Source organism: Equus caballus, chromosome 12 (assembly GCF_041296265.1).
Source record: "Equus caballus isolate H_3958 breed thoroughbred chromosome 12, TB-T2T, whole genome shotgun sequence".
Lineage (NCBI taxonomy): Eukaryota > Metazoa > Chordata > Mammalia > Perissodactyla > Equidae > Equus > Equus caballus.
The window spans coordinates 48427983-48455815 of record NC_091695.1 but is presented as its reverse complement, the minus strand read 5'-3'; the positions used below and the strand labels follow the sequence as shown (position 1 = coordinate 48455815).

Genomic DNA, 27833 nt, shown 5'->3' with positions numbered 1-27833 from the left:
GGAACCAAAGGATATGAAATGGAGACTCTTACATGCACACCGTCCGAAAAATGAAACTTAAAGACTGTGAGACTGATTTCCTATAAATGCTTGATTTACAGATTGAAACTTATCCTCCAACCAATGAGTATCTGCCAAGAATCTCTCCCCATCTTCGAGCCAGTGAATTTGCTGCATGGTCCCTAACTGGATTTTCCCCTTTTGCACTCTGCTCATAAAAGCCACCAGCCCTAAACCGTCAGTGCATTTGCCTGTACCTCACTGCAGTTCACGTGTCTTGAATTACACTTCCTCTGCTATTCCCAAATAAGCTCAATTCCTGGTAACTGGAACTCGCCTCAGTTTACCTCCTTTTCAGTTGACATTACATGGTGTCAGAAGTGGGATCCAAAGGAGACAACCACCAAGGAATGACGGGCAACCCCCGGAATCAAGCACGGTCTGCACACTTGAGCCCTTTGCATTCTTGGCCTCCACAGGTTGCTATAACTTTCAGTTTGGTAAGTCTCCTCTCAGATCTCAAGTCCCCTCCTTTTGTTCAAGCTCTCTGACTTCGAGATCTGGATAGGGACAGATTGTTCTGGTGAGTATTGTTTTGCTCTGAATCTGATAATGGGATCCTAGTCATCTAAATATTCTAAGGGTGGCCCCCCTTCAGGAACCCCAGCCGATTTTATGTTATGTTTATTTCACTCCTTCCTCATGCACGTTTTTGACTAAATGGACCAGTCTTACTAAGGATAACTTAGAATTCCAGGGGCCATTATGGGGAACCTTTGATCTCTCCTAACTTGTTTTTCTCTGAACTAAGTTAGAAGACTACGGCTACAAAATTAAACAATCCAAATGGGACCGCTATTTTAATTGGTATCTCAAGGCTTCTAAACGTGTTTAGGATTCTAAAATTGCCTCCTTACAAAATGGTGTTTCCAAATTGACTGAAGCAGATAAACAGCTAAAGATGAATAAAAAATGTCAGAGGCCTCTTCCTTGGTGCTTGCCGAGGTCTGTCCTCCCCAACTGTTCCACCTCCCCTGTGCCGCCTCCTTATCCCTCCCCCCAATCTGAACTTCCTTCTTTCCTGTCACTGAAACCTCACCAACCAAGCCCATTAAAACCTTCCCTTTCAAAATTAGACCTTCTGAGGATCCTGCTAAACCACCCCAAATTTCCTACCCCATGGATAAAACCCGAGCTTAGAGATATAATTAAGGACTTTCCCAGAGTAGCTGAGGATCCCCATAGATTTGCGGAAGAATTCAATATTGTAACCCTGACTTACCAACTTGGTCTCTCTGATCTATCAGTCAGTCCACATGTTTGTCGGAGAAGGTCAAGCCCGGTACTGGTTTAAAACTGCTGTTTGGGAAAACCCCAGACAATCTGTAGGGTTTAAACTACACCACCTGTTTTTATATGACCAAGCTCACAGCATAGCCAAAAGCCTATGTGAGGGGGCCGGCCTGGTGGCCCAGCGGTTAAGTGCGCATGTTCCACTGCACCAGCCCGGGGTTTGCCGCTTCGGATCCCAGGTGCGGACATCGCACTGCTTGGCAAGCCATGCTGTGGTAGGTGCCCCACATATACAGTAGAAGAAGAGGGGCACAGATGTTAGCTCAGGGCCAGGCTTCCTCAGCAAAAAGAGGAGGATTGGCAGCAGATGTTAGCTCAGGGCCAGGCTTCCTCAGCAAAAAGAGGAGGATTGGCAGCAGATGTTAGCTCAGGGCCCCATGGCTTAGTGGTTAAGTTCAGCATGCTCTGCTTCGGGGGCCTGGCTTTGCAGGTTCAGATCCTGGGCGTGGACATACACCACTTGGCATAGATCTTAGCTCAGCTAAATCTTCCCCAAGCAAAAAGAAGAAGATCGGTAACAGGTGTTAGCTCAGGGCCAAGTCTGCCTCACCAAAAGAGACAAAAAGAACCTGTGTAGAATGGGAGACAGTGTCGACGCTGACCTTGTCGTTCTGGCCAGTCAGTTGGCTCATACCCCAGCAAATGATGTCAGAAGACAGACAGCTCAGATTCTGAATCTCCGTCTCCAACAGACGTAGACTCTGCAGCAGATCTGTCCTATAGGACCGTGTCGTTCTTGCAGAAAATCTGGTCACTGCGAGAAGAACGGCTGTAAATTGCAATCCAGACAGTTGTAACCCTCCCAGAACCAACTGCCAAACCCAGCCCCGTGTTGGGACTCTGAGGACATCCTCAGTCTGAGGGACTGTTCCCCGTCCTGCCATTAAGTAGGCTGGGGCAGACTGCCCTCCAGATCCGAGACACGCTCTTTATGGTGTTAATTGACGCAGGGGCCACCGTGTCAGTGCTCAGCCCCACTGCACTTCAGTGGTCCCTTCCTTGGAATAATACATATGTTCAAATAGTGGGGCTCTCAAAGCATAACATGTCCGTGTTTCTCAGCCCGTATCTTTTTGTGTGGGACCTTCGCAAGACAAACACCCATTTCTCCTCAGCACTTCGGCTCCCCTACATTTATTAGGACAGGATTTCCTGGAGAAATATGCTGCCATTTTTTCTCTCCAAAGGGGGAATATCCCTTGAGTTAAATCCAACACTCGGGAGAATTCAACCCCGTTTGCCTTTATTGTACTCTACAAACCAAAGAAGACCAAACTTTGGACTCATCCGCACTGTTAAACCAAGTACCCCTCACTCTTTGCACAAAATCCTCAGCAGACGTAGGCAGAATTCATAGTACCCCTCCCGTTAAAATCTGGATTGACTCCTCCAAACCTCTCCCATGGATACACCCATGTCCTATAAACGAAGCCTTACAGGATGTAAGGCCCGTCATAGGAGACTATAAGGCCCAAGGACTCGTTATCCTTTGCAGTACCTTCCTTGTAATACCCCTGTTTTACCTGTAAAAAAAAAAAAATCGCTGGTCAAGGGTGGAGATTTGTCCAGGATCTTAGGGTGATAAACAACATGGTAGTTCCTCACTGCCCTAATCCCTAATCCCCACATGCTGTTGGCGTCCATTCCCTACTGGAAGCAGCCTTTTCAGTGTGGTTGACTTTGCAGTGCATGTTTTGTATTCATGTTGGTAGAGGTTGTCAGTGTCTCTGCCTTTACCTGGGAAGGACAATGATATACCTGGACAGTCATGCCCCCGGGCTTCACTGAGAATCCTCCTCACAAATTTTAAAGCCTGACTTAAATGATAGAATTCTCTGGAGGCTTCACCTTACTACAATATGTGGATGATTTGCTTACCCTCCCAAGACTCCTCACAAAAAGACATTGTTTACTTGTTTAAAATCTTAGCCGTCAAGGGACATAAGGTCTTGGAGGGAGAGTCACAATTTGTCTGAACTCAGGTTTGGTATTTAAGACATTTAGTCACATAACAGGGGCTACGCCTAGAGCCCAGTACACTTCAACCATTTTAAGCTTTCCAAACCCCAAAACTAAATGTTGGTTATGGGGTTTTCTTGGGCTAGCTGGTTACTGTCACAGCTGGATTACAAAATTCTTAATGGCTCAGCCCCTATATGCCTTACTGAAGAATGCCAAACCTGATCCTCTTGTTTGGATGACTAAGATAACTTGACCTTGAAGACCTTGAAGGAAACTTTAATAAATCCACTTACCCTTGTGGACCCAAATTATCAGCTACCTTTTTTCCTTTTTGTGTATGAGAACGGAGGGAATGCCTTTAGAGTAATTACTCAAAAACATGGGGGCTATCACCAACCCCTAGGTTACTACAGCCAAAAATTAAATCTGGCCCAATGATTACCACCCCTGTGCCTTAGAGCCATACCTGCTACTGCTGTTTTAGTAAAGACTACAGCAGAGATAGTCATGGGATCCTCCTTGACCGTGTTTATACCTCGCACTGTCGAGACTCTTGAATTCACACCATACTCAACACTTTCCGGCAAGCTGTCTTACCTCCTATGAAATCCTCTTACTAACTGCCTCTCGTATCACTCTTGTTCTCTGTAACAGTCTCAACTCTGCTACCCTTCTTCCCTCCTCCCCTGATGGCATTCCCATGACTGTCTGACTTTCAAGGATCACCTGTTGACCCCTCGTGATGACTTAACAAGAAGTGTCTTTGATGAAACTGATCCTTCCTGGTTTACTGATGGGTCTTACCTAAAAAATGAAAATGGTCAATTTTGTGCTGGGTGTGCGAGATCAACTCCATTCAAGGTTTTAAGACTGCACCCTCGCCTTTGGCTACTTCACCTCAACAAGTTGAATTAGATGCCCTCACCCAAGCATGAATTTTCGTTGAAGGCAAGACAGCACACATCTATACTGATAGCCAGTATGTCTTTGGAGTGGCCCATGACTTTAGAATGTTATGGGAACAATGAAATTTCCTCACTTCCAGTGGAGATAAAATTAAGACTGAACCTTATGTATGAAATCTGTTGGATGCTGTACTACTACCAGGAGCTCTAGCCATCATTAAAGTCTCTGGGCATTGCAAGTCTGAGTCACTGCAAGTCAGAGCAAACCATCTTGCTGATACCTCTGCGAAAAACACTGCCCTTATGAGATTTGTCGACCTCTATCACAGTCCAAAAGACTATTCTCCCTGGCGAGGACCTAAGGGAAGTGACCAAGGAATTACAACAGCTAGCCTTTGAAGGGGAGAAGCAAATTGGAAAGCTGAAGGCTGTTGGTACAGTGAAGAAAAGGGACTCTGGTTTGGACCCGTTAATAAGCCACTCCTGCCAGGAAAATCTAAAAATCTTCCCTTACTGACCACTGTATGTGAATTAAACCATTGGTCCACTGAGAAAATGGTAACATCTATGAGTCAGTATTGGTGGGGAAACATCAGTAAGGCCACAGAAAATGCTTGTCTTGCTCCATCTGTCCTGAATTCAACCCAGGGAAACCTATTTGCACCACCTCGAAACATTTTAGTTTACCCAGTGGACCATTTGAGGCCTGGCAGATGGGTTTCATACAGTTGCCCCCATCTCACAGATATAATATGTTCTAGTAATGGTTTGTATGTTTTCACATTGGACTGAAGCATTTCCATGTAGAAGGCAACTGCCTCTTCTGTAGTTAACATCCTTTTAGAAAAGATTATTCCCACTTGGGGAAGCTCCCTGGAACTCCATAGTGACCAGCGTCACTGGACAGGTACCTGGACAAGTCTGCTGTCTGGCCGGTTCTGTAGCATTTCCAATGTGTTTATTCTCGGTCTTCAGAACTAGTCCAGTGTACAAATGGAATTAGAAAGATCCAGTTGGCTACATTAGTTGAAACTCTCCAAATACCTTGGCCGAAAGTACTGTCACTGGTTCTTCTAAACCTTAGATCTACTCCATTAGGGACTCAGGAACTCTCACCCTTTGAAATAATCACGGGATGGCCAATGCCTTTAGCCCCTGCTTCCTTTAACCCACAACTAGTAAAAGGTCACATAATTCGGTTTCACAAGGGTCTAATTAAATCCACTGGGCGTAATCATGCAATGGTGGAACAGTCTTCGCACAATGTGCTCCCAGGAGATGAAGATGTGAAACATGACACTTTACAGCTTGGAGACTTCATCTGTTGGAAAAGGCGTCTCCATAAAGACTCCCTCCAGCCTCGTTGGAAGGACCTCTACCAGGGGTACTGACTAACCCCTGTGCCCCAAGCTCCGAGAGACGGACTCCTGGATTCGTGTGTCCCATCTAAAAGCCCCCAAACCTGAGTGGACCTGCACCCCAACTGGTGACTTAAAGCTAAAAATTTCCAGGGACTAAAGCAATGGCATCAGAAGTGGACAGCTTTCCCAAAATATCTGGACCAGGCCTTAGCTTCATTCTGTATGGCTCAACTAAATCATGCTGCCTAAAGTTGTAATTGTCCTTTCTCTGGCCGCCTTGCTGCCCTTAGTTTGACAGTTATGTACCCCTTCGTTCCCACCTTAAAAAACTCTCTTGCTGTTTTTTGGATTTGCTCCAGAGTTAATAACACTTAGGAGGAACCTGAACTCATGGGGAATTGAGCAAAAATCTGGTGAATGGTGGGAACTTAGTTCAACCTACCTTCTCCCTGGAAAGTCCCGAGACCTTTTCAGAACCTCATCCACAACAATCAAACTCATCTGTTAGTCTAAATATATCAAAATTTAAGATGTTCCTGTAACCATTCCCACTGCACTAACAAAACCAATTATGTTGTGTGTAAATGATTGTTGTGGATCATGAGATCTCTTTTATTCCAGGAAAAAAAAAATCTGGGCAAAAGGGCCTACTTATGCCCTCTCTTTAGGAAACACTGGTTCTTTCTGTGTGGAAGAAATGTTTACTCCATGCTGCCCCTTAAATGCAGAGGATGCCGTGGAGTTGCCCTCACTCCTGATGCCAAAGTCATGAAAATCCTTCCTTCCACCACCTGTGTATCCAATCTGGGGTCTTTCTCCTCCCAATTTAGAAGAGCACATCGTAGCTGAGATGGGTACAATTTGGGGTGGATGCCCACAAACACTCCCATAGTAGAAAGAAAGGAATTTGGACATTCCTTTACCTGAGTCTTTTTCCCTTGTGATAGAGTAGAAGGACTTGAAAAGGCAGTTTGGAATCTCTCCGTAGTCGTGGCTACTACCTTTAATGTTTCTATTAGACCTTTCGGCTATCAACAAACCCGAATAGGCAGCCTAGTGGAAGTGGCCTTACAAAACCACAGAGCCCTAAACCTCCTCACGGCACAGCAAGGGGAAGCTGTGCCCTGCTTGGGGAAGAGTGCTGTTTTTATGTTAACAAATTGGGGAAAATAACGCAAGAACTAAAAATAATGAAAGATAATATAAAACTTAACTGACATATGCCAAGCCCCAGGGACCTGGGACATTTTCACCCTGTTGAATATAGGCAGCTGGGGAAATTGGTTGAGAAGTTTAGTCCAGTCAGTAGCTGTAATTGGACTTATGGCCCTGGTATAATCCTCCTAATTAAATTTCTGCTGCCTTGTATTAGCAGGCAAATCCCTTCCTCCCAGATGTACAAATAAATCTGTTTGTACAAATAGATTCGTACATTTAGTACAGATGTATAAATAAGATCTATGTACAAAATAAAGTTCTTTTTTTTTCCAAGGCTTGTCCTGAAGCTCAGCTGACCATGGAAATGAGCTGACCACCTTGGAGGAACATGACCCGAGATTCTGCATTTCTCAGTCCTGTTGTTCAAATGAGGCCAAATATTTGCTAGCCATTTTCCTCCTCCATGGGACACACAGTTACCTTACAGCATTCAACATCTCTGATTAAGGAAGATACCCATGTGATAAGGTTGATCAGTAATGCTTTCTGTGAAAGATTTTGATCAAAAGGGGAGGAATGTGAAAGGATTTTAATCTAAAATGGAAACAAAGGAATATGAAATGAAGAATCTCACGAATATGCCCTCAGAAAAACGAAACTTTAAGATGGTGAGACTGATTACCCATAAATGCTTGCTGTATAGAAGATTGAAAATTATCCTCTGACCAACGAGCATCCACCAAAAATCTCGACCCATCTTTGAGCTAGTGCACTCTGCATGGTTCCTAACTGGATTTTCGTCACAGAGGTCCCTTGCTAGTATAGGAGGAGTTGGAATTAGCTGTGTTACTTAATGAGGGGTGTTGACTGGGTGAAGACTGGAGTCTGTCCCTTAAACTGGACAGTTTAATTAGACCAGGGCCGTTAAACGAAGCACTGGCAGCTGCTTCAGGAGAGAGGAGGCTCCTGGTGATGAGTGTGTGTAGGCTGCAGAAGGCACTACTGGGGTATTGTTAGACCGTGGAGAGTGTTCATTATGCAGCCAAATTACAGTTGCTGTCAGTGTGGAACTAGTTGGCAGGAGGTCTCAGTATCCATTCATACTTTGACACAGAAATCCTACTATCGAGATCCTACTATTGTCATATAAATAATAACTCGGGGATGGGCAGCTATATAAATATGTTTGTATAACGTAAATATATGATAAACTATATGTTCATAAAGACATTATCAAAGCTATATCAGGGGAAAACCCCTCAGTATTTAACAACTGGTAAATGGTAAGTGTATTAGCTTTTAGAATGTTGTCATCAAATGTTATTTTGAAGACCTACACATTTTGCATTTATAATATGTGGGAAAGCAGACTATAAACTTGGGAATACTCTGATTGCAGCTATATGCATGTAGCAGAGTGCAAAGGACCATGATGTGAGAATAGGAGTGGTGAGGTAGACAGAACTAGAAAGTGCAGGAATTTGGATTTCTGTGTGAAGTGACTTGGGAATCAGCAGAAGGTGATAGGGACCACTGAAGGGTTTTTGAAACCCTTCACAAACCTGGGGCCGGTGTGGGTAACTGGCAAGGTGATGGTGTGCGTATGGCCAGCTGTTGTCGTATTTGTTGCATTTTATTTCCTTCTGGTTTTCATCTGCTTCCTTAAATCATTTAGCATTTTGAAAAAGATAATGTAACATTTGCATAGTATTTTATTATTTTGTTTTACCCTAAAGCAGTATAATTGAGGGATTTGGGCTTTGCTCAAATACCTAAAAATGAAACAGTAACCAGTTGTCAGCCTGGAACAACCCTTCAGAGAGGTTCTGAAGTGTTTACTGCATCTAAGATTAAGGAGCTTCATCACCAGACCTCTGGTTTATTTTACATTTGACAACTTCTTTTAGCTAGGCATTTAGATAGGGTTTTGAAACTTCATTAATATAAAATTCTTCTTTTTAAGAGGTAAATGTCCTGGAGCCCATTTTCAATATTTATAGGCAGAAAGTCATCTTATCTGGAGATAGTCTTTTTTTATATGTGTCTTGTAAAAGTGGAGTCCTGAGTATGTTACTTAGTGTTTTTATACCAGCTCTGCACCTTCAGGGTAGAAGTCATAGAGCGTACAGAATACTCAAAATGTAAAAATCATCCTGTGAGAGTTTGAAACAAGATGTAAATACCAGTAAATGCTTTGAATTGTTCTAAAATAATTGGTCTAGCATAAATACATGTTCCTGTTGCTAAAATTTATTATGGAGATAAGGTAAATTAGAATTGATTAATTGGGGTCTGGCCCCGTGGCCACGTGGTTAAGTTCACGTGTCCTCATTTGCCGGCCCAGGGTTTCGCCGTCTTGGATCCTGGGCGTGGACCTAGCACCGTTCATCAAGCCGTGGTGAGGCAGCGTCCCACATAGCAGAGCCAGAATGACCTACAACTAGGCTGTACAAGTACTGCTGGGGGGCTTTGGGAAGAAGATTGGCAGCAGATGTTAGCTCAGGTGCCAATCTTTAAAAAAGAAAAAGAATTGATTAATCGTTCTTCCTCTGAAGTCTAGTCATGTTAGTGCCAACAAGAGACATTTTGTATGAGTAAAATTTGCATGCACTGAAATGCACAGATTCTAAGTGTACGATTTGATGAGGTTTGACAAGTGTATATATCCAAGTAACCAATACCCAATTCGAGATGTAGAACGTTTCCACCCCCAGAAAGATTCCTCTCCCACCTCCCAGTGCATCCTCGTCCTCCATGAACAACCGAGGAGCACATATGAAAAGCTTTTTGTTTGTGAATATTGGTAATGTTAATTGTTACAATTATTTTGATTTGTAGGAGATAAAGACATTCAGATGGCAGATAACAGGTAAGCCAAAATAGATTTTGTTTATTGGACTTTAAATTTTAGTTGATGAGCAAGAGCCAAGCCATATTTCAGTAAGCATCATTAGAAGTTTTAGCTGGTGACTCAGGGGGGAGGGGAGTGTGTGTCTGTGTGTGTCTGTGTGTGTGTGTCCATAAAGAAATTACTTCAGACATGAAAAGTTTCCCAAATACTGATCCTTAAAGCCTTTTGTGTGAAGCGGTCCTTTTGCCCTCTGGGCTTTAACATCTCCCTGGTGGAGTCATACGATCGACTTGACACCATCCTAACGTTCTGTAGCCTCTGGGGTCAAGGAAAGATTTTGTTTGGTGGATTGATCTGAAGGTCACATTTGGTTGTGTATAGTGTTTGATGTGGTTTATTTTTGGTGAGAGAGATGTATCCAGGCATCTTTGAGAACTGTTAGACCTATTTTTATGAAGTTTAATTGTTTTTAGAGACTGTGTGGCCAGCCGACAGAGCCGCTGTGGGCACTGTGTCCTAACAGCTTGGTCAGGCGGCTTTTCTTTGGTCGCTTTAGCAGCTGACTGAACTGTAGCATGCTTGGTGGTGGGTTTAGTGGGTTTGATTTGAGGACAGGAGCAGATTTTTTGAGGAAAGAAATTGGAGAAATGAAAACTAAGAAGCTTCGGCCGGGGTTGGAAATTAGAACTGTGGGGAAGGGTATGGGGGGTTGTTAGCTAGTAGAATTATTTTTAATAACAAAGAGGAAAGTATCTTGCAGATAACAGACATGCGTGTCCATAGTTCTCTTCCACCCAAATCTGAAGTCACAGTAGAGACATCTTAATATGTTAAATAAGAAAAGTGCCCTTGGGCTACTTGTCTTTGGAACTTTCTTTACAGTAATACTTTTTTAAATATATTGTTTCAGTTTTTCAGATGGGGTTTCTTCAGATTCCTTGGAAGCTGCTAAAAATGCAAGTAACACAGGTGAGTTCATGCACACGGAAGTTAACGGGAGGGTTTTCGTGCAGAGCAGAGGCTCCTGCTCTCGAGCCATTTATTAGAATAATGCAGGTAGCACAAGTAAAGGCTAGCTGTACTCACAGATTCTAAGAAAGTCAGAGTGATGAAAATCAGTACTGTGTTTTAAAAAATTTTTATTATAGGGAATTGAGACTCTGCAGAAGTGAATTGGATAGCATAGTGCACCTCTGTACCCACTGTCACTCAGCGTCAGCCTTAACGGTCACCTGCCAGTCTTCACCTGGGCTCTTCATTCTCTTCCCCTGATTTTCTGAAGCAAATCCCAGATATCGTGTCATTTTGTCCAGAAATTCCTAGATGTGTTATTTTTTCCCTCCATTTTCGAATCTATGCAGTCATACTTTTTTTTTCCCGTGAACTGTTTGAAAGCAAGTTGTGGATCCTGGCTCTTTTTCCCTAAAACAATTTAGTGTAAATTTCCTTAAAACTAGAATGAATTCTCCTAACCACAGTGCCATTATCACAACCCAGAAATTTAACATTGGTGGAAGACTATTAGCTAATATACAGTCGTGTTGTATTTCCCTGTTTTTCTCAGCAGATCTTTCACAGCTGTACACTACACTCAAATCCGGGACTCCCCAAGGATAATGCACTGCGTGTGCTGTCTCCTTTGTTCTAGAGTCACCCCCCACCTTTTTTTTTTTTATTAATGTTATGATAGATTGCAACCATGTGAGATTTCAGTTGTACATTTTTGTTAGTCATGTTGTGGGTACACCACTTCCCCCTTTGTGCCCTCCCCCCACCCCCCCTTTTCCCTGGTAACCACCGATCAGATCTCCTTGTCAATATATTAACTTCCACCTATGAGTGGAGTCATATAGAGTTCGTCTTTCTCTGACTGGCTTATTTCGCTTAACATAATACCCTCGAGGTCTATCCACATTGCTGCAAATGTCACCCCCCACCTTTTATATCCTTCATTACAGGGACACTTCAGCAAGGCATGTGCCCAGCTGTCTGTAGAATGCCTACACTCTGGATAGTCTGGCTTCCTCCTCATTAGATTCAGGGTAAACGTTTTGGCAAGACTCATACAGGTGACCTGGTGCAGTGGCAAGTGCGTTTAGACCTGTGACAGTCAATACTGAGGTTGATGACTTGGTTAAGACAGTGTCTTCCAGATTTTTTCATTGGAAGGGTCCTTTTAGTTAGTAAGTTGTTGGGTGCCCTGTGGGTATCCCGTTCTCCATGAGACTTTTACGTAGTGGGTTTAGCACCCATTGACGATTTACATTTTACGCATGTATACAGTTTTCTACCTACACGATTATATACACTAAATACACATACACAGTGCTTCGTTTAGTGGTTGTGTTTGTTAAAATTGAGTGTCTACTGGGTGTATTCTGCTGCGCACATCCCTTTCTTACAGAAGGATGGGGAGAACTCCCACATATGGACTACCTTTTGAGTCAGGGGTGGGTACTGAGTTTGGATTCTGGACGGTGGCAATAAGGGAATTGGTTCAACAAACACTAAGTCTGTGCCGGGAACCAGGTGTTGTACTGCTCCGTGGTTACAGCTGAGTAAAAGAACACCTACTTCCCTCTTGGTATCTTGTTCATTGAAACAGTACAAATGTGTGTGAGCTATATAGACAGTGTGGCCACGGAGGCAAGTGACTTTTAGTAGGGGGATGGCCCAGGGGCCTTGTGGAGGAGGTGGATTTGGGCACAAGGACATTGTAGGTTGAAAGTCTGGCACCACCGGTGAACTGGTGAGAGTCGGGCTTTCCTGGAGTGTGAGCTGGAGCACAAGTGGGTGCTGATTTACTCTGAGGAACAGGTGCCTTGTCCCTGGCCTTGGCTTCTGGGCTCCACCGTGGGACTTGGAGAGAGAAAGTGAGGTGACAGGAGATAGACCACCTGAATTTAGGAAGTGATGCTGTCCTCAGTTGGGAGATTTGGGGCTTAAACACCTAAGGTGAGAACCAGTAACCCTTAGGTACCCTTCAGTAGATTTATAACCACCTCCTCAGGCAATTAACATAAAGTATCAAATGCCTTTAAAATAAATGTTAAATATTTTCGAAACAGATGTTTTCAAAAAGCTGCTTGCTCTATTTAGAATTTAGATAAACAAAGCTAAGTAGATTATGTATTGGTGATTTTTGACTCTTGGCTGTTCTGGTGGTCTTATTTTAAATATTTTGGCCTTGTTTTTCACTCTTGGTAGAAAAGCTCACAGATCAGGTGATGCAGAATCCTCAAGTTTTGGCAGCTCTACAGGAACGACTTGACAATGTCTCCCACACTCCTTCCAGCTACATTGAGACGTAAGTATGCTGTGAGTGAGACGTGATAGAACTTGGAGAAACAGAAAAAACCTATTATGTTTCCCAGTTCCTTAGAGTCGGAATAAGTGTATTTTTCGTTCAGCAGACATTGCCTGCTGAGAGCCAGGCGCTGGGCTTCCAAAGACTCTGGAGGAGGGGCCCAGATCTGTGGAAAGAATAAGCAACATGTTGAGTCATCTGCTAGGTCTACACATAGTGCCATCCTGTGGCGATTTTAGAGGACGTGACAGCTTATGTGAGTCATGCGGGACAAGAAGGAGTTAGCAGGGGAAGGACGTGCCAGGCAGAGGGCGGAGTGCTTGCTCCTCCACGTGGCTCTGGTTAGCTAAGAGAACCACTCCTCCCTGGCTCCCCGCCACGAGCTGGCAACACCAGAAACTGCTGTTTTAGAAGGCGTCTGTGTCCTGATTTTTTTCTTAAGCTTGGCACCTGAGCTAACAACTGTTGCCAGGCTTTTTTTCCCCCTGCTTTTTCTCCCCAAATCACCCCAGAACATAGTTGTATATTTCAGTTGTGGGTCCTTCTAGTTGTGGCACGTGGCACGCTGCCTCAGTGTGGCCTGATGAGTGGTGCCATGTCCTTGCCCAGGATCCGAACCAGCGAAACCCTGTGCCGTTGCAGCGGAGCTCGCAAACTTAACCACTCAGCCACGGGGCTGGCCCCGCGTGTCCTGGTTTTATTGAGGGGGGGACAATAAGGACACCCACCTTGGAATCCTAGGACAGCCCCCCTCAGGGCCTGGCTGTCTTGCTTCTGGAAGGGATGAGCAGCTACTGGGCTTCTGTCTTCCAGTCAGACAGAGCTTGGTCTCAGCTGTCCTGCCCTCCGCAGTGGTTCCCCTACTCAGGGCTTGGTAGTGTTCCCCAAGGCTGCTGTCATGGGGAGGGGACCCTTGGGATCTGCTTTGCCTTATAGTGGGTTCTCTGGGCGCTGACTCAGTGGGGCAGGGTTTTCAGATTTTGCGCACTGAATCACTGGGCTGTAGTGAGACTGGGCGGCAGTACAAGAGCTGAGGATGAGTAGTGGTTTCTAGTCTTCTGGCTTTAGAAACCGAGTAAGTGGGCAGCATGCTCAGAGAGGAGATGCAGGACTGCGAACAAGGTCTCCTGGAAAGAGGAGTGTTCCACTTTGGACGGACTGCACGTGGAGTGCCTGTTGCAGGAGGAGAACAGTGTGTAGATACTGTAACTGGCTGGAGGGTGGCCAAGGAGGGTATCAGGGTCCAGTTTACTTAGAATCCTTCTTGTTTTTACTCCATTAAGAAGATTTGAAAAGTTAAAGTATTTTATTTTATTTTTTTGAGGAAGATTAACCCTGAGCTAACTGCTGCCAATCCTCTTCTTTTTGCTGAGGAAGACTGGCCCTGAGCTAACATCCATGCCCATCTTCCTCTACTTTACATCTGGGATGCCTGCCACAGCATGGCGTGCCAAGCAGTGCCATGTCCGCACGCGGGATCTGAACTGGCAAACCCCAGGCTGGCGAAGTGGAACATGCGCACTTAACCGCTGTGCCACCAGGCCGGCCTCTGAAAAGTTAAAAAATTTTAAATCGTGCAGTTAATGAAGAAAAGAAGCACAGGTGTTACTCTCTACCATTTTGTTAATGCTAACTCTGCTGCTTCCTTGTTCTCTTCCACCAACAGTAGTCCTAGAAAGGTGACTCCAGTTGGGAGTCTGGTGAAGGACCTTACCCTGAGTATAATTAAGGCCTGTGTACTCATACCCCAGGAGAGGGGTCCTTTGTGATTCAGGGCTGTTTCATTACTTTCTAAACTACTCTGTGTGGGAACTGCCTGGTACTTGTGCTGTGCGTGGCTGGAGGATCAGTAAAGTGTGCAGACTAGTGCCAGCTCTGCCCTGAGGACTCCGCCCAGGTGGAGGCAAACTCAGAGGGCAGGACCCAGGCCCGCCCAGGGGGTTGTGTGGGTCTGTGACAAGGCCCAGGAATCTGCTGTTCCTTCCAGATTGTGACCAAGGGTTTCAGGTTAAAGAAATAATTGTGTTGGGTTTAAAATGGCTTTTTTCTTCTGATTTATAAAAGTAATACATACAGACTAAAATATTTCTTATAATATAGAAAGGTATCAAAAGGCAAGCTGATAGTTATCTGACTAGAAGACAACAACCGCACTTGTCTGGTTGTCTCCCGTTTTCCCTCGGCATGTCTGTCTGTGTCATGTGACACTGAGCGTTCTTGGATAGTGTGACTGTGGACAGGCTGTGTTTTAATCCTGTTCAACTTGGCATTGTTTCTAGCTTTTCACTCTTGCAAATAATATATCAGTGGACCTTGCAGTACATAGATACTTGGTTATTTCTTAGGATAAATTCTTAGAAGTAGAGTTACTGGATCCAAAGTACATTTTCAAGCTTCTTGTGTGCCCTTAAAAAAGATGAGCCAGGGGCCAGCCCCGCAGCCGAGTGGTTAAGTTCGCGTGCTCTGCTTCGGCAGCCCAGGGTTTCATCCGTTCGAATCCTGGGCCCCGACATGGCACTGCTTGTCGAGCCATGCTGAGGTGGCATCCCACATGCCACAACTAGAAGGACCCACAACTAAAAATACACAACTGTGTACCAGTAGGGCTTTGGGAGAAAAAAGAAAAATGAAATCTTAAGGAAAAAAAAAAGAAAGATGAGTCAATGAGATGGCTTATCTCCTTTCAGCCTCAACAAACCTGGGATTTTTTTTTTTTAATTGCTAGTTTGTTGAAAAGACAGCAGTTCTTTTAAATTTACATTCTTTTGGATATCTTGTGAGTTTGGACCTTTTCTTCCCTGTTTGATTATTTGTACTTTTACTTTTGTGAATTATCTTTTCAGCTTCCTTTTTGTTTTTTCCTATTGGGATGTTTGTCCTTTTCTTAATTTTTAGCTTTTAATTGTAAGGATGTTAATTCTGTGTTAACCTAAATTTCTCCCAATAAAATTGAGAAGCGTGCTGCCTCATTTGGCAGAGATGGATGTTACGTTTTTTATTCCCTCTTAGTTTACCTAAAGCCGTCAAAAGAAGAATCAATGCCTTGAAACAGCTTCAGGTGAAGTGCGCTCATATAGAAGCCAAGTTCTATGAAGAAGTCCACGACCTGGAAAGAAAGTATGCAGCTCTATACCAGCCTCTCTTTGACAAGGTAGGGAGCTCTGTTAGTAAATGTAATTAGTATCTTTCACATCTTTCTTTACATAAAATATCCAGACTTAGTGAATTGTTGAATGTTACTCTTTCAGCCCTAAAACTTAGAATTGTAAAATAAGTTACGAAAGCACCAGTTTTCACAGTCTTTTCATAGACATTATTTACAAACTCATCTTAACTCAAGTTTCTGAATAACTTAACATAAGAAGGTCTTGTTTTTACTCAGAGAAGGGAATTCATCACTGGTGACGTTGAGCCAACAGATGCGGAATCAGAATGGCACAGCGAAAGTGAAGAGGAGGACAAACTGGCGGTAAGTTGTCTTTACTGAGTGCAGCTTACGTTCTGTTTGAAAACTGTTAGGAATCAGAAACCTCTTTAGCTGGTTTTTAATCACTGATACAGCTTTATAGGATAGAGACCTCCTGACAGTAGGTGCTCCTTCACCCTCAGGTGGGTTGAGATTTCTTCTCGACAGTGAGTACTGAGCAGCCCCTGGCCTGGCATCTGGCTTGATGTGCCGTCAGTCAACATGATGAACCAGACACAGTCTCCCCTCTCTACTGTCTATAGCTGCTCTCTAGAGTACAGTGACCCTGCTTAGGGACCAGCAGTGATGAGGAAGTAGCCAGGGTGCCTCTAGCCACTTCACGTTGGTAGATTACAGGCCCTTTGGTAATGTGCCCTGTCCATCGCCTGCTCACAGCCTTTTTCTGGTGACAGATCCCATCCCACTGCCACACAAAGTCCCAGCATGCCACAAGATTACCTTTGCTGGCCTGATTTTATGTTTGGGAGAAAAGTAGCTTTTTTCTCTTCTGGGCTGGGATTGGTACCAGAAAGTCTCACAGCACTTAGCTCTCTCTGATGTCTTTTTTTTTTTTTTTAAGATTGGCGCCTAAGTTAAGATCTTTTGCCAGTCTTTTTCTTTTTTTTCCTTCTTCTTCTCCCCAAAGCCCCCCAGTACATAGTTGTATATTTTAGTTGTAGGTCCTTCTGGCTCTGCTCTGTGGGTCACCGCCTCAGCGTGGCGTGATGAGCGGTGCCATGTCCGCACCCAGGATCCGAATCAGTGAAACCCCAGGCCGCCGAAGCGAGTGCGCAAACTTAACCACTCAACCATGGGACCGGCCCCAGAACAGTAGCTTTTATCCTATACTATTAACTTTTAGGGCTTTTTTTTAAGTGTATGGTAGTTTGGCTAGCTGTATATGTTTTTGATCTTTTAAAAATAGTGGAACCTGGCCTAGTTGAAGCCATGGCTGTGGATCACAATAGTTGTGAATCAGTTCCTTATTGCTCAAGAAAGACCTGCCTCTGTTCGTTTTAAAAGCCCCTCATGATCATTTCCTCACAAGACTCGCGTGTGAGGAAGCAGCCACACTTTGCTCTGGCTCCACTGAGTGTTGTGTTAATCTCCTGCCTTTTCCCTGGGGCCATGACGTTAGAAAGACTCCCCTCCACGTTGCCACCACTGTCATGATTGTCATCACTGTCTTCTTAGACTGGGCCCTCCAGGGTGCTTGGCATTGTTTTGTGGCTGAAGACAGGGAGTCTGCATCTGGTGGTAGGTGATTGTCCCCGGGTGGACGTCTAAAAGAGCTAGCACTGGACAGCCTTTCCCAAGTTTGGTGGCATTGTGTCATCTCTAGCTTCTTGTTCCCTTGGTACAAAGTTATATCATGAACTTATGTCTGGATGGAATGCCTTGAATGCTTTGTCCTGCAGAAGCATTTGAAATTGTGAGGTGCACAGTGGTCTGAGAGATACAGATCCAGAGAACAAGGGTTTTAATAGAAGTTGGTGTGGGATTCTGAAATTATATTCTGCACTAAGTCATTGAATTATTTGTCAATTTGTTGTCTTGTGATATGTTCTGTTTTGCATCTTTATTTTTTTAGGGAGACATGAAAAATAAAGTAGTCGTAGCAGAAAAAGAAGCAGCAACAGCAGAAGAGCCAAACCCCAAAGGAATTCCGGAGTTCTGGTTTACCATCTTTAGAAACGTAGATATGCTAAGTGAATTAGTCCAGGTGAGCAGATTTCCACCTTGCAGAGAGATTTTGGTCTTAAAACTATTTATTTTTTGAACAAGTTCACTGAGTGTTTAATGATTCTCCATTGTGGGTGAAAAGGCACTTTCTGTGACCGACCCCTCAGGTGAGTGCTCTTGGTCTCACCAGGACAGCTTATTACTGCTGGAACCCTCCGTGTGACCTTGTGGCAGTTGTAGTGGAGAGGGCAGCAGCTCTGAACATTAGTCAGCACTTGTAGTCGGCTTACTTCCTAGGAAAGGTCTGTTACCTCACCTCCACAAAGCCTGTTAACAGGTCCAAGACCCGTCTTCGTCCTCCTGTGATGTGAACAAGCAGGAAAGTGTGAGGATGGGAGAGCAGAGTGGAAAAATGGATTTTGTGCAATGAAGGGGTGTGTGTGTGTGTGCGCATGAGCATATTTACATGCCTGCACACTCTCACTGGCACGTCCTTAAACCTCTCCTTTGATTGATCTTTGAAATTTGAAATGGCCCTGTTGTGTACCCTTGCTAGTTGTATTAAATACATAGCAAGTTTCTAATATTTTCTTATCATTTCTCTTGAAAAAGTCTCTATTTAAAAAAAAAGTTGGAATAGGCAGTCATTCTGTTTTTTGTCTTGCCTTGTCAGGCTTTCTGTAATGAAACGATGAACCAATTAAAAGGTAACAAATTTGACTTTCCTTGAACTGAATTATGGTAGAAGTTTCTAGAATACAGAAACAAGTATGCCCAAAGTCTCATCACCTGATTTGTTGCCTGGGGTCCACAGAGATGGTCATCTCTGCATCTGGACTTGATCCAGACAGGTCAGCACGGTGCTTCTCACATCAGAGCACAGCCGTGGTGGCGTGCAAACAGGTCTCCTGGACTTTGCGTGAGATCTCACAGTTAGGTTTATAAGGGCTTTCAGAAACTTGTGTCACTGCTGCCTCGTTTGATGCTTACCTGTAACCAAAACTTAAGAAAGGATCGAAGGAATGTGTTTCTTACTCCTTCCAAACTCAGGGGACATCTAAAATATGTGGCTCAGAGTAGCCTCTCTTTTCCCATCTGAGCTTCCTTTTCATATGAAAAGGGGGGGTTTAAGAAAACTGGACCCTAGGGGGCCGGCCCGGTGGCTCAGTGGTTAAGTGTACCCGTTCCACTTTTCAGTGGTCCAGGGTTCGTTCGCCAGTTCAGATCCCAGGTGCGGACATGGCACCGCTTGGCACGCCATACTGTGGTAGGCGTCCCACATATAAAGTAGAGGAAGATGGGCCTGGATGTTAGCTCAGGGCCAGGCTTCCTCAGCAAAAAAGAGGAGGACTGGCAGTTAGCTCAGGGCTAATCTTCCTTAAAAAAAAAAACAAAAAAAAAAAAACTTACTTTTAAAGGAATGCCATGAACCAGAAATTCGCTGGGAAAATGGAATAATTATGCTAGAACAAGATTCTCACCCTGGCTGTATGTTAGAATCACCTGGGCAACTTTAAAACTAAATAGCAACATCAGTGCTTTCCCTACCTCCAAGTCAGTGAGCATCTGGGGTGTTTGTGGAGGTTCTTATCTGATTTTAATGTGCCCCACGGGTTGAAAATGCCCGTGCCTATAGAGCAGTCGGAAAGACTCCTGAGTTAGTTTTTCTCATACTTTAATAGGCCTACCCATCACTTGGGCATCACACAGAGATGCAGGTTCTGACTCTGGGTCTGGGTGGGCTGAGGGCCTGCACTTCTAATATGCCCCCAGGTGGTGCTGATGCTGCTGGGTGGGCACACACTGATTGGGGGCAGGGTTGTCATGATGTGGGCTTTTTGGTGCCAGTTAGGTGACTTGATTGGGTAACCTGGCTCCTGGTGGTGCCTGGCCAGCTAGTTAGTAATCCAGGGATGACCATGGCTGCTTCCCCCATAGCATTTCCTTGGGTTTTGAGAGTAGTACCACAGTTAGCCATGTGTTAATGAGGTGTCTCTTTTCATTCTCCCCAACACCTCTATGTTAGTGCCAGTGCTTTTGAGAGTCTCCTTATTTAGGGCATTGCATTATGCTCTGGGCCATATGAAGTTCTTGGCCCTCAAGATACGTGGCTGGTTGAGGAATTTAAGAACATAATGGTAATTTCATGAATTTTGGGAAAATACCAGTGGGTACTGCGAGTTTGAGTGGGCTGAATGTGAAGATCCTGCTCCGTGTATTTGGAAAGCATCCTAGTGATCACGTCCGTCTCGGCAGTTTAGAACGAGGCGTATGTGCCAGACAGCACTGTGCGTAGTCTGCAGGCCCATTCTTATGTGCCGACTTGAAAAACTGTTTTTGGGTTATTTTTTGTCTAAACTTGCTAGATACCTTTGTTGTTGCTGTTTTTTGTTTTGTTCTATGTTAAAGGAATTTAAAATTGGGAAGTGGGTAGTTTAGTTATAAGACAATTTAGAACTTAATGGAACCTCAAGAAGTCCTTAGGCTCTGTCCCCAGGCTTCAGGGGTGAAGGTTTCAGGGGTGAAGTAACTGTCTTACGAATGAAACACCTGTGTTAGTACTCGCTTACTGGGTCTCAAGCCTCCTCATTCCTTTTCAGATTTTTCCGTCCCCTGGACTTTCTCAAATGACAGGCATTAGTAAATTCTGAGTTTAAGTAATGGTCACCTGTAAAAGCATATCGCGCTGTTAGAAGCTCTTGTGTAGTGCCTGCGGGTTAGGTCTCAGACATGCTTTGTGAGTGTCCTTGGCTGTGACTGACTGTGTGTGTTGTGGGTTTGGGATATTTATTGCCACGTGCCATAATGAGGGGACAGGGCCTTGGCTTCCAAGGCCAGTGGCTGATCTAGGCGTTTCTTCTGTCTCTTGAGAGACAGTGAGGTCCAGCAGTCTTATTTGATGGCATTTTTGATCCCCGTATGCAGCGGCAGCTGGTGGTATGGAAGCAGTCAGGGCTCTTGCTCCTGGCATTGAAGACCTGCCCTTCCTGCCTGGCATTGGTGGTTACCTGTGCTCTCTGCCAGAGGAAGATGGCATCTCATTGCTTCCACTCTAAGACTGGTAGTTGGTGAACAAATTCAGGTGGCTTCCTAGGAGTTATTACCTGACAAGGACAGAATTCCAACAGGGGTAATTATCCAGCAGTTAGGAGTGTATGCAACAGTGACTCAGTGAGGAAATGTGTATTGTTTTTAAAAAGCCCACTAGAGATTTCTTTTTTCTCTTTGTGACTAGGAATATGACGAACCAATCTTAAAACATCTGCAGGATATTAAAGTGAAATTTTCAGACCCTGGACAACCCATGGTGAGTACTGGTTGTTTGAACTGGTCGGCATCAGAAACGATCAGGCCACTGAGGGTAAGGGGTTGGAGCCAGGGCAAGAAATCCACACGTGGCCCCTCACTTGCAGCGTAGACTCAAGCGGGACACTCACCGAGAATTATGAGGGCTCTCACGTTGCCTTTATGGGCCTCACCCAGCAGTATGTGCAGCCTGACAGGTCACTCAGGCCACAGGCTGCTTGGTAGCAGGTGTAGGAGTCAGACACAGGATTGGACTCCTCAGCCGTGGTGCCCGCTGCCATGCTGTGCTTTCTGAGCTGGTCTGTTTCCTCTGTCAGATGGGGTGATATCCTTTTCCTAAGTGTCTCCCAGGTTTATGAGGATCTAATGTTTATAAAACAGGTTTAAAAGGATGCTAGGTCTATACTCACGTATGAGCAGCACTAACAGAACTCCAAGATACTGATGAAAGAAACCTATGAGGTTTTACCTTAAGAAATAACTGCCGGTAGATAAGAGTGGAAAATGTTTCCCTGGTCTTTGATTTGTCACAAAACACCTCTCTCCAAAATCCTTGCTGTAGTGTGTCATGTTAGGGTTAGCGGGCGGGTCTGCCTGCCAGTGAGCGAGAGGAGTCTGACCTAAGCCAGCTCCTCTTTGAAGGAGTCTGGGGATGGGGGCACGCCATCCTACCTGAGGTGGGGTCCTCGTGGGAGCACTGTTCGTGACCTGTTAGTCTGGCTGTGGCTTACAGGTTCCATTCCAGTGCTACAGGAGTTCCAACGACACATGACTGACTGACTGGTGGCTCTCAGCTTCAGGTCTTGGAGACAAAGTGCCTGGAGGACTGTGGGTTAGGTATCTGGGGGTGGGCATAGGGGCTGGGACCTGGGGTCGATCTCCTCCTCCCCTTGCAGAGCACCAGCCCCAGCTGGCAGAGGAGGCAGGGGCGAGTGGGATTCTCCCTCCTAGTCCTGCAGGGATGCTTGCTGGCGGCCAGGGGCGGGGACACACCTGCATCCGTCCATCCCTTCCACTTTTCCTGTCTGCTCCGCTCTGGGCTGTGCCATCAGCTCTCCCTCTGCAGGTGGGGGCGTGGGCCCGAGGCAGAGGGAGGCCTGTGCAGGCTGAGGGCCATGCTGGAGCGGGGGAGCCCTGCTTTCCTGCTGGGGCTTATCTCAGGGCCTTCCTGCTGCCTGCACCCTGTGCCGAGGCTTTCCCCCGGCGCCCCCTAGAGGCCCAGTGTGCCGGCGCTTGTTGTGGTTTGTGTGGATTCTCTCCCTGTGGGGGTGTGTGCACGTGGATGTGTGAGTGCTGTTTTAAGATTTTGTGTGTTTTGTCCTCTTTCTTCTTTCTCACCTGTGAGTCATCCAGACTCAGCTTACCAAGTTTTCCCCTCTGGATCAGTTCCTTTTTTCTTCCTTTGCTTACTGGACGGGTGTTTGATGATTCCTGGGTCTGCTTCTTCGTTTCTCAGTCCATCTGTCTTGTGTTGTCCTTCTCTTACAGTGGCTCAGAGACAGGTTGGAGCCCTGGTGTGGTAGACCGTGAGCCAGTCTTCTTTTCCCTTTCTTGTTACTTCTCCCATTGTAAAAGTCATATGTGCTTACTGTAGAAAACTTAGAAAACACAGAGAAGTGTGAAGAACACTGTACAAATTTCTGTCTTCTAGAAATGACTGTCAGCAGCTTAAGGAGTTTCCCCATAGTCTTTGTCCTTTTCAAAATTATTATAAAATATCTAAGGCATTAAAGTTAGAAAGAAAAACAAAGCCATCGAGCATGAGATTGAAGCACATGGGTGCCATGCCCTCCTCATCTCCGGATCACTGCTCTTTCTTCTCCAGGCCCGCCACGCCGGCACTGGAGCACAGTGGGGTGACAGCGCGTGGACAGCGAGACACTGCTCTCTCATGTCACACAGGCTCTGCTGGCATTCCCCAGACTTGCCACCACCACCCCATCCTAAATCATTGCATTACGATCAGCACACTTGAACCTAAGTCTTTTGTTTAAGTTTCTGGTGATTTCCTAGTTTAGATTCCTTTTAGTAATTACTGAGTGAGAGGAGATGAACTTATAAGGCCCAACGGTGGTTCACTTTGCATTCCTGCTAGCAGTATTTTTTTTTACTCATTCTTTTTTGTAATAATAATCTTTTTCTGTCTTTCTGTTTTGAAATGATTTCAAGGTTAGATCAGAGCTGCAGCAGCAGTGCACAGCATCCAGTGTGTCGTTGGCCTGGACTTGGCTTGTCCGTGTTGACCACATGGGCGTGTTGGGTGGGGACCACTTCCTAGTCTGCTCCGCAGGAGGATTGGCAAAGACAGTAGCAGCTGTGTTGACTTTGCTGGGCAGAAGAGAGGTCTAATTTTACACTTAAGTGCCAGGCGAGTGGGCGTTTATCCAGTGTTTATGGCTGACTGGCTGTGGGCGTGTGAATGAGGTCGCCTCATCCTTGGGCCCTTCTCTTTTGGAACGTTAAGCACTTTCTTTAATTCATTCCCAGTTGTGTTAGGGTTTCTTCTGACTAAACAGAGGCCTAGGGAGAGAAAAAATAGAACAATATGAAGAAGAGAAATACCACACTTGGTTTCGAGAAATGATGTGGGAAGAGAAAGAAGAAAATACATAATCTGTACGAGAGCAGGGAGTGACAAAGGAACAAAATGTAAGCGTGCCATTTGCTGCCAGCCGGTCCGCTAGGTTTCCTGTCCTCTTTGTGATGTCAGCCTTCCACAGTCCTGGGGTAGGAGCATTCTCTCCGCTGACTGCCTCCCTGCCTTCCCTCCGTGTGTCGGCTTCTGTAAAGCCCTGGGGTGCTGGAGCGGGGTGCAGGCGATGCCTTCCTATGCTCTCGTGCCCTGTGTGCCGTCCTTTCCTTGCCAGGCTGTGGTTTGTGCTCGGTGACCACCCCACCAGCCCACACTGCTCTTGCGGAGGTCAGTGGAGACCTCCTGGCCAGATCGTCTGCCATCCCTTCCAGAAACTGGGCTGTCCCCCTGATCCTCGAGCCACCTGTGTCTGTACTTCCTAAGCCCTCAGGCCTCTCTCTTCCTTCACTCCTTTGGAGAGTTCTTTTTTTACTTCCCCTTTGTGGAAGTGGTTTGTTTTTAGTCTTTATTTTTTTTCACAATTGATGACTGTACCGTTATAATAAAAATGGAGGGGCCGGCTCCGTGGCCGAGTGGTTGGGTTCGCGCACTCCGCTGCGGTGGCCCAGGGTTCCGATCCTGGGCGCGGACATGGCACCGCTTGTCAGGCCACGTTGAGGCAGCGTCCCACATCCCACAACTAGAAGGACCTGCAACTAGGATATCCAGCTATGTATCAGGGGGGTTTGGGAAATAAAGCAGGGGAAAAAAAAAAAAAAAAAGATTGGCAACTGTTGTTAGTCCAGGTGCCAATCCTTAAAAAAAAAAAAAAAAAATGGAAACAACTAACATTTAGCAACCATTGCCTGTAAACCTGGCCCTGTTCTAAATGCTTCCATGGATTAATCTTCGTCAACTCACGGAGAGAGAGAGGATCGTCATTTCCATTTTACAGAAGAGGAAAGGAAAGTGCAGAGACATTGAGTAGCTTCCCCAAATCACACAGCACTTAAGGGCAGAGGAATTTGAACCTGGGCTGTCTGAACCCACAGATTGTCTTGTAGACTGTGTCTGTAATAGAGTTTGCTTAACCAAGGTTGTCTTTTTCCTTTATCCGTAGGGCTGAGGTGAATGTCTCTGCACGTATGGACACATCAATACGTGCATGGGACAAATTCCTCAAAAGAGAATTACTGAGTTAGAGAGTTTTTGTTTTAACTTTATTAATTTTTTGGTATTGCCAAATTGTCCTTTGTAAGCCTTTTGATAGTATGTGAGCGCACCTGGCTTTCCAAAACACTCGCAGCACTGCATATTATTCCCTGTACATTTTGTCCAAACGGGGGACAGCTCATTTTATTTTTCGTTTATTTTGTTACTTGTGAGCATGAATCTCTGTCTTGTGATAACAATTTTGTACACACCTGTCCATTTTTCCCGTTGTGAATGTCTCTCCAGATTTGTAGAGTGCTTTGTGAGTGAAGGATGAACTTGTCCTTTGTGTGGTTTGCAGAAGCACAGTCAGTGCCCCCCCCCACGCCCCTGGGGTCTCTTCGTGGCAAAGAAAGCAGTGTTCTACCTGAGTCCAAGAGGAAAGGAGAGGAGGGCAGGGCTCCTGGTGCCTGCTTTCTCCCTCCAGGCCCCCCAGCCCACATGAGCTCGGGGCAGCAGACAGAAGCTGGGGTTCCTTGGGAGAGCTTGAGGTCCAGTGGGAAGCAGACGTTAGCGGGCACATGCCCTCACTCGGGGACTGAAGGGCCATAGGGGTTTCCCTCAGCCTGGCATTTGTGTTTTCACCTGGTGCTGGTGTTTTTCTGCAGTAAGAGTGTTTTCTTGTTATGTGCCCATATCTGTTGAGCTTTTGAGTAAGGCTTTCTGCCTGTGGTGTCCTGCTTAAAGAGGAGCTGGTTTCCAGTAAGTACTGTGTAGTTCATAAAACTGTCACTAGTTATTTGTTGATTAAAACTGTCACTAGTTATTTGTTGATTTCAAGTGATGCTAACCCTGAGTTTTTGTTTTTAGTCTTTTGTATTAGAGTTCCACTTTGAACCCAACGACTACTTTACCAATTCAGTCCTGACAAAAACGTACAAGATGAAGTCCGAGCCAGATAAGGCTGATCCCTTTTCCTTTGAAGGTCCTGAAATAGTTGACTGTGACGGGTAAGGAAATGCTATTTTAACTTCTTTTTGCAAGACAAAAGCAGGAGATGATTTTAGAACTTTACAACTAAGATAGAAATTAGGAATAAGGCAAAAAGTCTTTAGTTTGCTTGAAAGTTAAGTAGACGAAGCTTTAAACTAACTGAGTTTTCCCTTTGGTGCTGGGATGGTCAGCACTGGGAAATGTATCATATAGTTACACGTGCCAAGGTTTGGGATAGTGGCCCAGTTTCCTCATTTTAATGAGGGGATTGGGTTCTCTAGTCACCTTAAATGAAGCTGTGATCATCGACTGATAAATTACCCTCAGCAAGTATTTGTTGAGTGAATGAATGAGTCAGTGCAGGGCAGTTTTGATTAGTTGCTTGCCTTGGAAATTGGTGGCCCAGTTCGATTGGTTGAATCATGACGGAGCACCTTGGGGATTTCAGTCTGTAGAGCACCAGAGAGAATGTGGTTTGGAGTTCATTCCTCTTGGTTTGTTTGAGACCGTTTGAGAAATTGTTTTATCCTTGAATTGAAACAATTATCCCTCTTCACTGGAACCAAGTACTAATGCTTATGAATCTCCCCGTATGAGTAATTTTATTAAGATCCTGTTAGACTCAAATGGCTAGAGTAATTTAGAAAGATCATTTCCCAGAGCCAGGCCATCATGGGAGAAGAAAACCTAGCTTTCCAGGCATGCTCTTGAGCAGACGCTCGTCAGATCCTGCCACGTGTTACCTGTTGTTCCAAGGTGATTCAAAGAGTTGTTCCAAGGTGATTCAAAGAGTTCAAAAGTGCTCCACTCCCACCAAGGGCTGCTCCAGCACCAAGGACCTGCATTTGGTGTGTTTTGCGTTAGGCATCAGTGTTTGGAGTGGTCACCTGTTTCCTTTCCCCAACTTGTCCCGCTCACTTAGTTGCCTTGAGAATTTGGGTGCATGAGTGGGTGACTTCATTTGTGCTCTGGAGTCTGAACAGGGGCAGCAGGTGACAGGCTCTTGAGCATCAATAGGCACCTTTGCCCAACCTTGACTGGGCTTGGTCACAGAAAACACGTTGGTGAGTCCTTGCGACGTAATGCCATTGCAGTTCGAGAAGTCTAAAACTTAAGACAGTGTCCCACCCAGGATGATGGCGGCCACACCGTTTCTCTTTCACTGACCTTCAGGTGAACCTCATGGTGTGTGTAGTGCTTGCTTGCAGGTTGGTTTTATTAAATTTTCCAGGTTAAGCGTGGAGCTGTGGTTTGCTTACCGTGTCCACCTGTAATGACTGTTCTCGTGGAGTGTGTATCGGTGACTCCTGTCCTGTCCCTGTAGGTGTACTATTGACTGGAAGAAAGGGAAAAACGTCACAGTCAAAACAATCAAGAAGAAGCAGAAGCACAAGGGTCGAGGCACTGTTCGGACAATCACCAAACAAGTCCCCAATGATTCCTTCTTTAACTTCTTCAGTCCGCTGAAAGGTGAGCGGGTGAGGCTGTGAATGTTGACCATGTACTTATATAAGGTACCTTTGTTGGCCTCACAGGGTCCTGGTCCTCTGGTGAGCGTGGGAGGTAAGGGGATGGTGGCCGTGCCTGAGGCCGCTGTGCTCCCTGGGCGCACGGGGAGCAGGATGGGAAGCCCAGGCGAGCTCTCTGGGCTCTCTGAGAAGGCGGAAGCAAGTGCCCGCGCCTGGATGACTGGAGCACCCAGCGGCCGTTCCACGCCTTGCTCTCGTGCTTTCTGCTGTCCCTGGGGCGGCCCCCAGCCTGGAG

At 45.5% G+C, this 27833-nt stretch overlaps 1 protein-coding gene and 1 non-coding gene across 17 annotated transcripts in view; both read left to right on the top strand.

Annotated features, from left to right (window-relative positions):
* The window catches only part of NAP1L4 (nucleosome assembly protein 1 like 4), a 49565-nt gene that overhangs the window by 8999 nt on the left and 12733 nt on the right, over positions 1-27833 (top strand). For 12 of the 16 annotated variants that reach the window (XM_014729747.3, XM_023654714.2, XM_023654715.2 and 9 more), the window contains exons 2-10: positions 9578-9608; positions 10501-10559; positions 12798-12897; positions 15907-16048; positions 16280-16366; positions 17955-18086; positions 21282-21353; positions 25947-26086; positions 27394-27539. In XM_014729747.3, coding sequence (XP_014585233.2) covers positions 9578-9608; positions 10501-10559; positions 12798-12897; positions 15907-16048; positions 16280-16366; positions 17955-18086; positions 21282-21353; positions 25947-26086; positions 27394-27539 — 909 coding nt within the window. Of the gene's footprint in view, positions 1-101; positions 501-7073; positions 7408-9577; positions 9609-10500; positions 10560-12797; positions 12898-15906; positions 16049-16279; positions 16367-17954; positions 18087-21281; positions 21354-25946; positions 26087-27393; positions 27540-27833 lie in introns of those variants that run through there. The other 4 variants (XM_070230247.1, XM_070230253.1, XM_070230254.1 and 1 more) reach the window with 3 other exon arrangements.
* Positions 22045-22167, top strand: LOC111776149 (small nucleolar RNA SNORA54). Its single transcript, XR_002812103.1, has one exon. It is a non-coding gene; the product is annotated as a small nucleolar RNA SNORA54 (small nucleolar RNA).